A 12,679-nucleotide genomic window follows, 5' to 3' on the forward strand; every position below is an offset into this window, starting at 1 on the left:
TTGTCACAGCTCTCTTCTCTTTTTCCTTATTATTTTGCTGACTAGAAAATAAAAATGAAGTACTATTTTTTCCTTTTTGCTTTTACTTACTCTTGACAGTTTGCTTATAATACTTCTAGTAAGAAGACTTCTCTTATGTGAAGAACTGGAGCGCTCATCATGTGGCAGTGTCCTTTTTCATGGCTACTTGCCTCCACCAGGTATTGTTACTTTAGCTTTGACTTTGATTTGTCCGTACTTCTGTCAGTACAAGTATATAAACATAAGGTAACTAGTCTGAAATTCTCCTTCTGCAGAGAAAATGGGTTCAGAGAAGTTAAGTGACTAGCTCAGGGTCACCCACACAATGGCAGAGCCAGGACTAGAACCCAAACGTGACACTCCTAGGCCTCTTAGGAAATCTCCATTCTGCCTCCAACTTGGATCTTAGAATAGTAATATAGTTAATTTTACAATAGAGCTAGCTTTGAATTTATGTTATCTTCCTTGGGTTGATCATTTAGACTAACATCATTTGTAACAATTTGAACAATGTTTAACCGGTTCCCTGGGATTTTTATTAATTTTTAACAATCTCTGTTTCCATTTACTATATTTTGATCACCAACTGCTTCATTTTCCTACATTTTTCTGTCCTTTGAGTTTGACAGCATTTTATCTTTAATTGCTTTTGATAATAATGAAGTTATTTTTGTCTGAAAAAGTTGATATTAAAGTTTATGTTTCTTATAGTAAAATTTCTATTTTACTCAATTATAGATATTTTTTTTCTGGTGTTAGAAATCTTTTATTCTGAGTAACTTCACTCGTTTAATAAAATTTACACCTATCCTCTTCCTTTTCCTTTTTTTTTTAATAGGTATTCCTAGTCGCAAAATAAACAATACTCCTGGACCCTCTGCTGATTCTAGAATAGGACAGAATTCTTCAGAAGGTCAGTCAACCCGGGGAAATGGTGCCCAGCCCATTCTCTCTAGAACTGGAGAAGAGGCAGTTAGACTGGGTGAGCAATAATTTCTAATGATGGGGAAATGAGTTGGGGATGCTTTCTCGAGCATGGCTACTGTTGCAGACAGTTTTAAATACTGGAATAGAGTTAAGAAAAAATGCCTTTTTTTAATTGACTACTGACAAAGCACTTCATTGTTGTGTCTGCTTTTGGCCTATGTTGTTATATTTTATAACACTTGAAAAACTTTGTCTCTTTGTCCTCTATAATAGATAGTTGATAGAATAAAACTTGGATAGAGCATCTCATTTAACTTGGGATCTCTTTTGTGTTCTTTCAAAATGGTATTAGTGATTTTTTTATTTCTCTGGAGTCTTTAAAATATAAAATATATTTTGACATGATTATCAAGAAATATGGTACAATTTGAGTTTTTAAAACAGTTCTGTCTCAGAAATTGTCATCTTGAAGGGCAATGTATGATTCTCTGTTTTCCTTTTTGCCTTTCTTTGTCAAATATGTCCCTCTGAATTAAATTCTGTTGGTGTTTTTCCTTTTTTGTGTCTCCCCATTTTCACTTTATTTTTCCCTTGGCTTCCCCTCCACCCTTTTCTTCTTGTACTAGAATGCATGCTCATTTTCTTTTAACATGATTGACAGGATTTCCTGTGGATCCACGAAAGGTGCTGATAGTAGCTGGCCATCATAACTGGATTGTAGCTGCATATGCCCATTTTGCTGTTTGTTATAGGTATGATTTAAATTACATTGATGGTTTTTTTTTTCAATAAATATAGTCTTTCAGGTGGAGGAATAGATTCCCTTAGCCTCTGTTCATGTGTTCCCTATTTACTTTCCTGTTTTCTGATAGGTGGAGCATAAATTTTCTTTCTGTTTTCTGATTTAACTTATTTGTAGTCCTTCAGTTTCATAGATAAAAACCCATTTATACCTTCCCATCCTGTATGACTATTATACATCCCTCCACCTCCCCACATCCTCCACTCAATTAATCACGAAGTCCATCAAACGTGCTGGCAGCTATCCATGAATTCTCTTGACATCATGGGGATGTGAATGGGAAATGAGGCTGCACTCTCCCTCATTCTTGCTATATTAACCAGTCTACCTTGTTTTTTAGTGATATATTTCTTCGATAATATACTTTACACAGTTTCTTCTATGAAAATCTTTGTAATGTGTTACATTCTGCTTATTCCTGTCACATACCATTCCCATTTGGGTGATCCTCAACTTTTTAGCATCTGCTTTTAAAACTTCGAGTTCCAAATTCTCTCCTTTCTTCCCTTCCCACCCACCCTCCCTAGGAAGGCAAGCAATTCAACATAAATCACACATGTATCATTATGTAAGACACTTCCACAATGCTCATGTTGCTAAAATGTTGCTCATACTCAAATTTCCTTCTATCCTATCCTGTCCCCCTGTATTCAGTTTTCTCCCTTAACTCTGTCCGTTTTCAAAAGTGTTTGCTTTTGATTACTTCCTCTCCCTATCTGTCCTCCCTTCTGTCATCCCCCTCGCTTTTTTTTATCCCCTTCCCTTTACTTTCCTGTGGAGTAAGATACCCAGTTGACTGTGTATGTTATTCCCTCTGTTGAACCTGATGAGAGTAAGATTCACTCATTCTCCCTCACCTGCCCCCTCTTCCCTTCCAACAGAACTGCTTTTTCTTACCACCTTCATGTGAGATAATTTACCCCATTCTGTCTCTCCCTTTCTCCTTTTCTCAGTATATTCCTCTCTTACCCCTTAAATTCATTTCATTTTTTTATATATCATCCCTTCATATTCAACTCATCCTGTGCCCTCTGTCTATATTCCCTTCAATTCCCCTAATACTGAGAAAGGTCTCATGAATTACACACATCATCTTTCCATGTAGGAATGCAAACAAAGCAGTTCAAATTGTGTTCCCTTGTGATTTCTCTTTCTTGTTTACCTTTTCATGCTTCTCTTGATTCTTGTATTTGAAAGTCCAGTTTTCTATTCAGCTCTTGTCTTTTCATTGAGAAAGCTTGAAAGTCCTCTATTTTATTGAAAGTCCATATTTTGCCTTGGAACATGATACTCAGCTTTGCTGGGTAGGTAATTCTTGGTTTTAATCCTAGCTCCTTTGACCTCCGGAATATCATATTCCAAGCCCTTAGATCCCTTAATGTAGAAGCTGCTAGATCTTGTGTTATTCTGATTATTTCTACAATATTCAAATTGTTTCTTTCTGGCTGCTTGCAGTATTTTCTCCTTGACCTGGAAACTCTGGAATTTGGCAACAATGTTTCTAGGAGTTTTCCTTTTGGGATCTTTTTCAAGAAACAATTGGTGGATTCTTTCATTTTCTATTTTACCCTCTGGTTCTAGAATATCAGGGCAGTTTTCCTTGATAATTTCTTGAAAGATAATATCTAGGCTCTTTTTTTGATCAGGTAGTCCAATAAATTTTAAATTATCTCTCCTGGTTCTATTCTCCAGGTCAGTGGTTTTTCCAATGAGATATTTCACATTGTCTTCCATTTTTTCACTCCTTTGGTTCTGTTTTATAATATCTTGATTTCTCATGAAGTCAGTAGCTTCCACTTGCTCCAGTCTAATTTTTAAGGTAGTATTTTCTTCAGTGGTCTTTTGGACCTCCTTTTCCATTTGGCTACTTCTACCTTACAAGGCATTCTTCTCATTGGCTTTTTGGAACTCTTTTGACATTTAGGTTAGTATGTTCTTTAAGGTGTTATTTTCTTCAGTATTTTTTTGTCTCCTTTAGCAAGTCATTGACTTGTTTTTCATGGTTTTCTTGCATCACTCTCATTTCTCTTCCCAATTTTTCCTCTACTTCTCTAACTTGCTTTTCCAAATGCTTTTTGAGCTCTTCCATGGCCTGAGACCTTTTCATGTTTTTCTTGGAGGCTTTTGATGTAGGCTTTTTGACTTTTTTGACTTCTTCTGGCTGTATGTTTAGATCTTCTTTCTCACCAAAAAAGGAATCTAGAGTTTGAGTTCGAATCTGAGGTCGTTTTTGCTGCCTGTTCATGTTCCCAGCCAACTATTTGACCCTTGAGCTTTTTGTCAGAGTATGACTGCTTGTAGAGTAGAGACTACTTTTTCCCAAGCTTTAGGGTCCAGGCACTGCTATTTTCAGAGCTATACCTACTCCACTGTCACCCCAGGCTCTGTCACTGCAGCGCTCCTGTACCCCAAGAACCGCCAACCAGGACTGCAATACATATCCAAGCAGAGCACATCAAGAGAATCTGCCTTTGTGCCCACAAAGTACTCCTTGCACTCCTCCTCTGATCTGCTGCTAGAATCCTCCAACCATGTGAGCCATTGACTCAGGAAGCAGCTGATGCTGTAGCTCTGGAAGCAACCTCAGGAAATTTCCTGCTGCTGCCACTGCCACTGCTGCACCACCTCCACCGCCCGCAGGGCTGGTGATCATACTGTTCTGAGCTCTGAACTTGATTCCGCAGTTTCCTCCTAACCTGCTCTTTGGCATTTGTGGGTTGACAATTCTGGTAACTGCCACAGCTCACTGTTTCATGGCCCCAGGGCCTGTTCTGGCTGGCTGATTCCAGGTCTGGTCTGTCCTGGAGTAGCCCATGTCAGGCTGCCCTCTGCTCTCAGCACCATGCAGTAGACCCTTCCTGGTGACCATCCAGGCTCTCCTGGGCTAGACACCTGTTTTCCTCTGCTATTTCATGGGTTCTGTAGCTCTAGAATTTATTCAGAGCCATTTTTTACAGCTGTTGGGAGGGATTTGGGGGAGGGCTTAAGCAAATCCCTGCTTTCCAGCTGCCATCTTGGCTCCACCCCCTTGTTTTCTTTCAATCCAGTTTTTACTTCCTCTGTAAGTTCTTCTAATATTGTGATCTTATTATGGTGGATTCAGAGTCTGAGTGGTGAAAAGAGTTTGTTTTAAAAATACATGCAGATCTTTTTAATGATTTGTAATTTTCCATGTTTCATCCTTTAAATACCCTTGGAATGACTTTATATAGTTGGGTTTATCACCAAGTTTTCTTGAAACTTTTTTTATTGTTCCTTGCTGTTTTATGAGGTGATATTCTTAATGGTTTTCTGCCATTCTTTTTTTTTTAAATAAGGTTTTTATAAATGAGTTTATATTCTACACTGGAATTACCCTAGTCTGCCATCTTTCTTTGTCTTGACAAAGACAGTAAAATATTTTTTCATAGAGGTGGTGTTTAGCTTTTCTTTCCCTTCATCATGACGGTCAATTTATTTAAGTTTCTATGTTAAATTATTAAATAGGTCAGGCTAGAGTTCTTTTATTTTGTACATTCCATCTTTTTCTCATTTTCCTTCTAGTTTTGTATTAATTTTTTTTAAGGTTCAGTTTTGTGGAACTTTTTTTTTTGACTTAAAATAATGTATTTATTTTTAGGTTACAACATTTGGTTTCACAAGCTTTTGAATGTTAAATTTTCTCCTCCTCCCTCCCCATCTCAAGATGGCATGCAATCTGATATAGGCTCTACATATACGTTCATATTAAACATATTTTCACGTTAGTTATGTTGTAAAGAATTATGACCAATTGGAATGAACCATGAGAAAGAAGAAACAAAAAAGAGAGAGGGCAAATAGTATGCTTTGATCTGCATTCAGACTCTGTAATTCTTTTTCTGGATGTGGATAGCATTTTCCATCATGAACCTTTTGGAGTTGTCTTAGAACCTTGCATTGCTGAGAAGAGCCAAGTCTCTCAAAGTTAATCATCACACAGCCTGGCTGTAACTGTGTATAATGTTCCCCTGGTTTTGCGTCCTTCACTCAGCATCAGTTCATCTAAGTCTTTCTAGGTTTTTCTGAAGTCCACCTGCCCATTATTTCTTACTGCACAATAGCATCCCATTACATTCATATGCTACAAGTTGTTCATCCGTTCCCCTATTATGGGCATTCCCTCAATTTCCAATTGTTGGCCACTACAAAACAGCTGTTACAAATGTTTTTGTACACATTTGTACTTTTTTCCCATTTGTATGATCTCTTTGGAATACAGTCCTAGAAGTGGTATTGCTGGGTCAAAGGTGTATTAATTTTAATGTTTATTCTGATAAGGTGGGACATGATGACTTCTATATAAGTAATGAATAATTCCTTGTTTGTTAAAATTTCACTGATTTCACATTCAAAAGCACTTATTCTTTTCTAAAAGAAAGTAGACATATTTACAGTACAGTTGATTCAGGAATGACTCACATCAGTAACAAGTGGCTTCTTGTCAGTCTAGAATAATTTTCATTTTTTATGATGCTTTTTTGTGTTCATAATATTCAGTGTCTTTTTCATTTTTTGAGGAAAGTATTGAAGTGAGGCTTCTGGTTAGTGTACAAGTTGTTGACCTTTCTGATTCCTTACCTCTAGACCAGGGCTGTCCAACCTTAAGTTTGTATTGAAACAGTAGACAATATATTTTGTTTGCCATTTTAGTGAGAGCTCTGTGGTAGCTCAGCTTCCTTTACTAAAGCATTTATGTAAATTTCTATGCTTGTAGGCGGGCCACATAAATTGCATTACGGGCACCATTTTGGACAGCCCTGCTCTAGACCATCTGTTCCAATGTGTATTTTCTCTGTCCTTGTTCATGCCCACCTTTGCATTGAAGTCAACAATCATCAACATGCATTTATTTAATTCGGAGAATATTGTTAACTTCTTGCAGCATTTTTCTCTATCTCTTAATTTGTAACATATAGTGGTACCTAAGCTGTAACTCTTTTCATTGTGGCCTCTTTGGAAATACAAATCATGAAAATGGCATTAGGGAAAAGAGCAATTGTTACATGAAATGCTTCTTAGAGCTTTTATATACACAGTAAAACCATGCCCACCAACTTCATTTTCTTCTCCTAAAGAAAATTTGTGAGTCGTCTCTTATCTTTAGCTATAACATCCACCAAAATCTTTATCTTCCCAAGGAAAATCATTCATCGTTAATCACCATTATTTTGAGCTATAACAAAATTTTGTCTTTTAGTTTTATTTATAGCAATAATTTCAAGTTTGATGTAATACTTTTTTTTCCAGTAGTATTCCTGCTTGTTGTTCATAAGATAGAATTCTCACATTTAGAGTACTAAAAGCTAACTTAAGTTTCTCTTACTACTGTACAAAATATTGTATATATGTGCCAGATATAAAATTTCTTGATAGTTCCCTTCACTTCTGTTTGATCCATATAACTCTGTCATTGAAAATTAGTGTGTTGAACTATGGGAGTAAGAGTTATTACTGTGTTCTCATGGTTTTTTTTCTGTCCAGAATGATTTAGGCCTGTTTATTTGACCTAGATTGTATAATTTTGAATTTATTAGTTTTGACTGTCAAGATGTCAGATTAATTTTAAGGTTTAGGAGTGACTGGTACAAGACAAGAAAACAACCTGTGAAGTGGATTTTTAGTGTCACATAAACAACACATGTGTTATACATGACATAAAGGGATTTTTCTTAATGATCAGCTAGTTTATATCATTTTTACCTTTCCTAGGAAGCATATGCATAGAATTTGTTGGGATTTAGGAGGTGCTTATTAAATATTTAATTGAATTGTTTGAATTTAAAAAGAGGCACGAGCGGGGGGGCAGAGCCAAGATGGCAGCTGGAAAGCAGGGACTAGCATGAGCTCCCTGCCGAGTCCCTCCAGAAACCTATAAAAAAATTGGCCCCGCCAAGTCCCTCCAAAAACCTATAAAAAAATTGGCTCTGAACCAATTCTAGAACTGCAGAACCCACAAAACAGCAGAGGGAAGCAGGGCTCCAGCCCAGGACAGCCTGGATGGTCTCTGGGTGAGGTCTATCCCACACAGAGCTGGGAGCTGGGAGCGGAGCAGAGTGGAGCAGAACCTAGCGTGAGCGGCACGGACCAATCAGACCAGGAGCCGGGCAGAGTATGCCCTAGCCCCCTGAATCAGTGAGCTGCAGGAGTTACCAGACTTCTCAACCCACAAACACCAAAGACATCGGAGAAGTTTAGAGGGAAAAGCTGCAGGAGTGGAAGGAGTTCACAGTTTGGCCACCGCCCCGGGGCAGCGGAGGTGGGGCAGCTACAGCTGCAGTTGCTTCCGGCCCCAGGCCCACCTGGTGGGAGGAATTAAGTGGAGGATCAGAGCAGGAGTGCACAGCCTGCTGAAGATGTAAGCCCAGTCTGGGTTGGGGGTTCTTGGGGAAGGAGGAGTGCTGATGTGGCAGAACTGGCACATCACCCCCAAACCTGGAACATAGAACTCTTCAGTCTACAAGCAGTCATACCCTGCTGAAAAACTCAAGGGTCAAGTTGGTTGGTTGGGAATATGGCCAGGCAGCGAAAACATACCCAGAATCAGTCTCAGACTTTGGATTCTTTCTTTGGTGACAAAGAAGTCCAAAACATGCAGACAGAAGAAGTTAACGAAGTCAAAGAGCCTACACCAAAAGCCTCCAAGAAAAACATGAACTGGTCCCAGGCCATGGAAGAGCTCAAAAAGGATTTGGAAAAGCAAGTTAGAGAAGTAGAGGAGAAATTGGGAAGAGAAATGAGAAGGATGCGAGAAAACCACGAAAAACAAGTCAATGACTTGCTAAAGGAGACCCAAAAAAATACTGAAAAATGCACTGAAGAAAACAACACCTTAAAAAATAGACTAACTCAAATGGCAAAAGAGCTCCAAAAAGCCAATGAGGAGAAGAATGCCTTGAAAGGCAGCATTAGCCAAATGGAAAAGGAGGTCCAACGGACCACTGAAGAAAATACTACCTTAAATATTAGATTGGCGCAAATGGAAGCTAGTGACTTTATGAGAAATCAAGATATTATACAACAGAACCAAAGGAATGAAAAAATGGAAGACAATGTGAAATATCTCCTTGGAAAACCCACTGACCTGGAAAATAGATCCAGGAGAGATAATTTAAAAATTATTGGACTACCTGAAAGCCATGATCAAAAAAAGAGCCTAGATATCATCTTTCAAGAAATTATCAAAGAGAACTGCCCTGATATTCTAGAGCCACAGGACAAAATAGAAATTGAAAGAATCCATTGATTGCTTCCTCAAATAGATCCCAAAAAGAAATCTCCTAGGAATATTGTTGCCAAATTCCAGAGCTCCCAGATCAAGGAGAAAATACTGCAAGCAGCCAGAAAGAAACAATTTGAGTATTGTGGAAATACAATCAGAATAACTCAAGATCTGGCAGCTTCTACATTAAGAGATCGAAGGGCTTGGAATACGATATTCCGGAAGTCAGTGGAGCTAGGATTAAAACCTAGAATCACCTACCCAGCAAAACTGAGTATCATGCTTCAAGACAAAATATGGATTTTTAATAAAATAGAGGACTTTCAAGCTTTCTCAGTGAAAAGACCAGAGCTGAATAGAAAATTTGACTTTCAAACACAAGAATCAAGAGAAGCATGATAAGGTAATCAAGAAAAAGAACAAGAAAAAGAAATTGCAAGGGACTTACTAAAGTTGAACTGTTTTGTTTACATTCCTACATGGAAAGATGACGTATATGATTCATGAGACCTCAGTATTAGGGTAGCTGAAGGGAATATGCATATACATATATATATATGTTTATGTGTGTATATGTATATACATATATATATGTATATGTGAATGTCTATGTATGTATATATATGTGTGTGTGTGTGTGTGTGTGTGTGTGTGTGTGTGTGTGTGTGTGTAGAGAGAGAGAGAGAGAGAGAGAGAGCCCGGGCACAGGGTGAGGTGAAGATGAAGGGAAGATATCTAAAAGAAATAAAATCAAATTAAGGGATTAGAGAGGAATATATTGAGAGAGGGAGATAGGGAGAGATGGAATGGGGTGGATTATCTTGCATAAAGGTGGCAAGAAAAAGCAGTTCTGTGGGAGGAGGGGAGAGGGCAAGTGAGGGGGGAAGGAGTGAATCTTGTTCTCATCAGATTGGGCCTGAGGAGGGAATACCAAACATACTCAATTGGGTATCTTACCCCACAGGAAAGAAGAGGGAAGAAGATAAAAAAAAAGGGGGGATGATGGAGGGGAGGGCAGATGGGGGTGGAGGTAATCAAAAACACTTTCGAAAAGGGGACAAGGTCAAGGGAGAAAATTCAATAAAGGGGGATGGGTTGGGAAGGAGCAAAATATAGTTAGTCTTGCACAACATGAATATTGTGGAAGGGTTATGCATAATGATACACATGTGGCCTATGTTGAATTGCTTGGCTTCTTACGGAGGGTGGGAGGGAAGAGAAGAGGAGAGAGAATTTGGAACTCAAAGTTTTAAAAACAGATGTTCAAAAACAAACAAAAAAAGTTTTTGCATGCAACTATGAAAATAAGATACACAGGCAACAGGGCATAGAAATTTATCTTGCCCAGAAGAAAGGAAGGGAAAAGGGGATGGGAGGAGAGTGGGGTGACAGAAGGGAGGGCTGACTGGGGAACAGGGCAACCAGAATATACGCCATCTTGGAGTGGGGGGGAGGGTAGAAATGGGGAGAAAATTTGTAATTCAAACTCTTGTGAAAAATCAATGCTGAAAAGTAAATATGTTAAATAAATTTAAGAAAAAGAAAAGAGGCATGAGCTATGCAGTTGAAGATACTGTGATTTTTCTGAAATTGTCATTTTACTTTTTATTAAAATGTTAACTTGGCAGTTCAGTGCACTGTGTATTAGAACTTTAAAGTTAAACAAAATGTGAGTTTAGATTGTAGCCCTGTTTTTTTTTCTCACTTGCCAGCAAAATGAAGAATATAACCATTTTTGACCATAGAATTGATTGAGAATTAACTTCACTATAGATTAATTTCACCATACAATTCAGTTAATGTTTTTGTTAGTATGTTTAAAGTTTTCAAAAATGAGAACTAAGACAAAAGTGCCTCTTGGTAAATTAGATTTGAGGAAAACCTCGTTACACATTTTTTATTAAAAAGCATTTTGATTGACAATCATTTCATATTTGTTTAGAATCATTCATAAAACCATTTCTGACATATTTTAATTTTAGTAATAATTGCATTCAAATTTTTCCTTTGGAGAAAGTTTTGTGGGTCGTGTTCATTTTTTTGTGAAGTATGGAAAGGATACTTTGATTTATTTCAGCATTTGAAACAAAGCATTCCTGTAGAATTATATTTTGGAAAATTTCTATTTTGAAGTTTTTCATTTTGCAGGTCTAAGAGAAAGCTGTCTTCGGTTTTTGTCAGAAATTCATATTTCTTGATTAGAAGTTAGTAGAATACCTCTTTTAACACACAGGATAAAACTATTTTTATAAACAGAGATTCTGATAACAAATGTCATTGAATTCCTAAATAAAAAAGAATTAGGAAAAATCATCAATTACTAAGCTGAAATTGTGTAACACCAAATGAATATAAATTATTTAAGATTGAATAGGTGGTCAATAGGAAAAAGAAATCAAGGGTGATAGATTGAGGTTGTAAAAGTGGTAAAGGAGAAGCAACAAAGATCTCTAAGGAAGAATAGCTTGCATAGAGGCTTTTAAAAATCTTTATATTTATTCATTTTGAACTTAAATAAAAAAAGACCAAAAAAAAGAACATTTCTGTGTACACAGCACAACATAAAAAGAGTATTCACTATAAAATCACGAATTTCTATTTCACACTGTTTACTTTTTTGAAAAACTATGTAATAAATACTAGACATTTTCAAAGCTACACTGTTTTTCTGTGCTTCCAAGTTTGCTTTTGTTCTGTCCTGTGTACTTCTTATTTTTTTACCTGCCTTGCCACCCTTCACTAGAGAAGGCTACCATTAGATGCTAGTATTTATATCTATGTAAAACTATATTAAACATACTTCTGTTCATCAGTTTTTTCCCTGGACGTGGACAGAATCTTCCTTTACAGGTCATTTATAGTTGATTGGGTATTTGTAACACTCAAAATGACTTCATCTTTCAAAATTGTTCTTAGAAGAATATAGCTGTTACTGTGTACAACATTCTCTGGGTTCTGCTCATTTTACTCTTCATTATTTCAAGTCTTTCTAAAATTAACCAGTTTTTGGTTAGATTTATCTAATTCTGAGAGAGAAAGGTTAAAGTCCTCCACTATTATAGTATTACTATTACCATATGTAATTCATTTAACTCTTCCTTTAAAAATTAAGATGTTATAGAATTAGTGAATGTAGGTTTTGTATTGACATTCCTTCATTTTCTATGGTAACTTTTATCATAGTTACCCTATGATAGTTTCCCTGTTAATCTACTTTAGCTTTAACTTTGTCAAAGATCATTATTTCAGTCCCTGCTTTTTTTTTTTTACCTCAGCTGAATCATAATAAATTCTACTCCAGCCCTTTATTTTAACTCTTTCTGTATTTCTCATTTTTATATGTGCTTCCTGTAAACAACGTATTGTTGGATTCTGATTTTTAATTCATTCTGCTGTTTCTCTTTTATGGGTGAGTTCATCTGATTCACATTCAAAGTTATAATTACTAGTTGAGTTTTTCCCTCCATCCTATTTTTCCTACTGTTATCCTTCTCACCCTCTCTTTTTACCCAGTCCCTCCTTATAAAAGTCTAATTTTCTAATTTTCTTCTAACCACTACTTCCCTTATCCATACCCTTTTAAAGAATCCCTTCATTGTCCTGTTACCTTATCCTCCTATTCCTTATTCTACCCACCCCTGTAAGAGTCTTTCAGTTCATTAAATGTCTTTTTCCCCCCATTCTGGAGT

At 36.9% G+C, this 12,679-nt stretch overlaps 1 protein-coding gene across 3 annotated transcripts in view; it reads left to right on the top strand.

The window, feature by feature from the left end:
- Positions 1-12,679, top strand: part of KCTD3 (potassium channel tetramerization domain containing 3) — an 81,016-nt gene that overhangs the window by 35,730 nt on the left and 32,607 nt on the right. For all 3 annotated transcript variants that reach the window (XM_036756060.1, XM_036756061.1, XM_036756062.1), the window contains 3 exons: positions 120-200; positions 860-1,003; positions 1,610-1,700. In XM_036756060.1, the coding sequence (XP_036611955.1) occupies positions 120-200; positions 860-1,003; positions 1,610-1,700 (316 nt within the window). The remainder of the gene's footprint in view (positions 1-119; positions 201-859; positions 1,004-1,609; positions 1,701-12,679) is intronic.

The sequence above is a fragment of the Trichosurus vulpecula genome, chromosome 4 (assembly GCF_011100635.1).
Source record: "Trichosurus vulpecula isolate mTriVul1 chromosome 4, mTriVul1.pri, whole genome shotgun sequence".
Classification (NCBI taxonomy): domain Eukaryota; kingdom Metazoa; phylum Chordata; class Mammalia; order Diprotodontia; family Phalangeridae; genus Trichosurus; species Trichosurus vulpecula.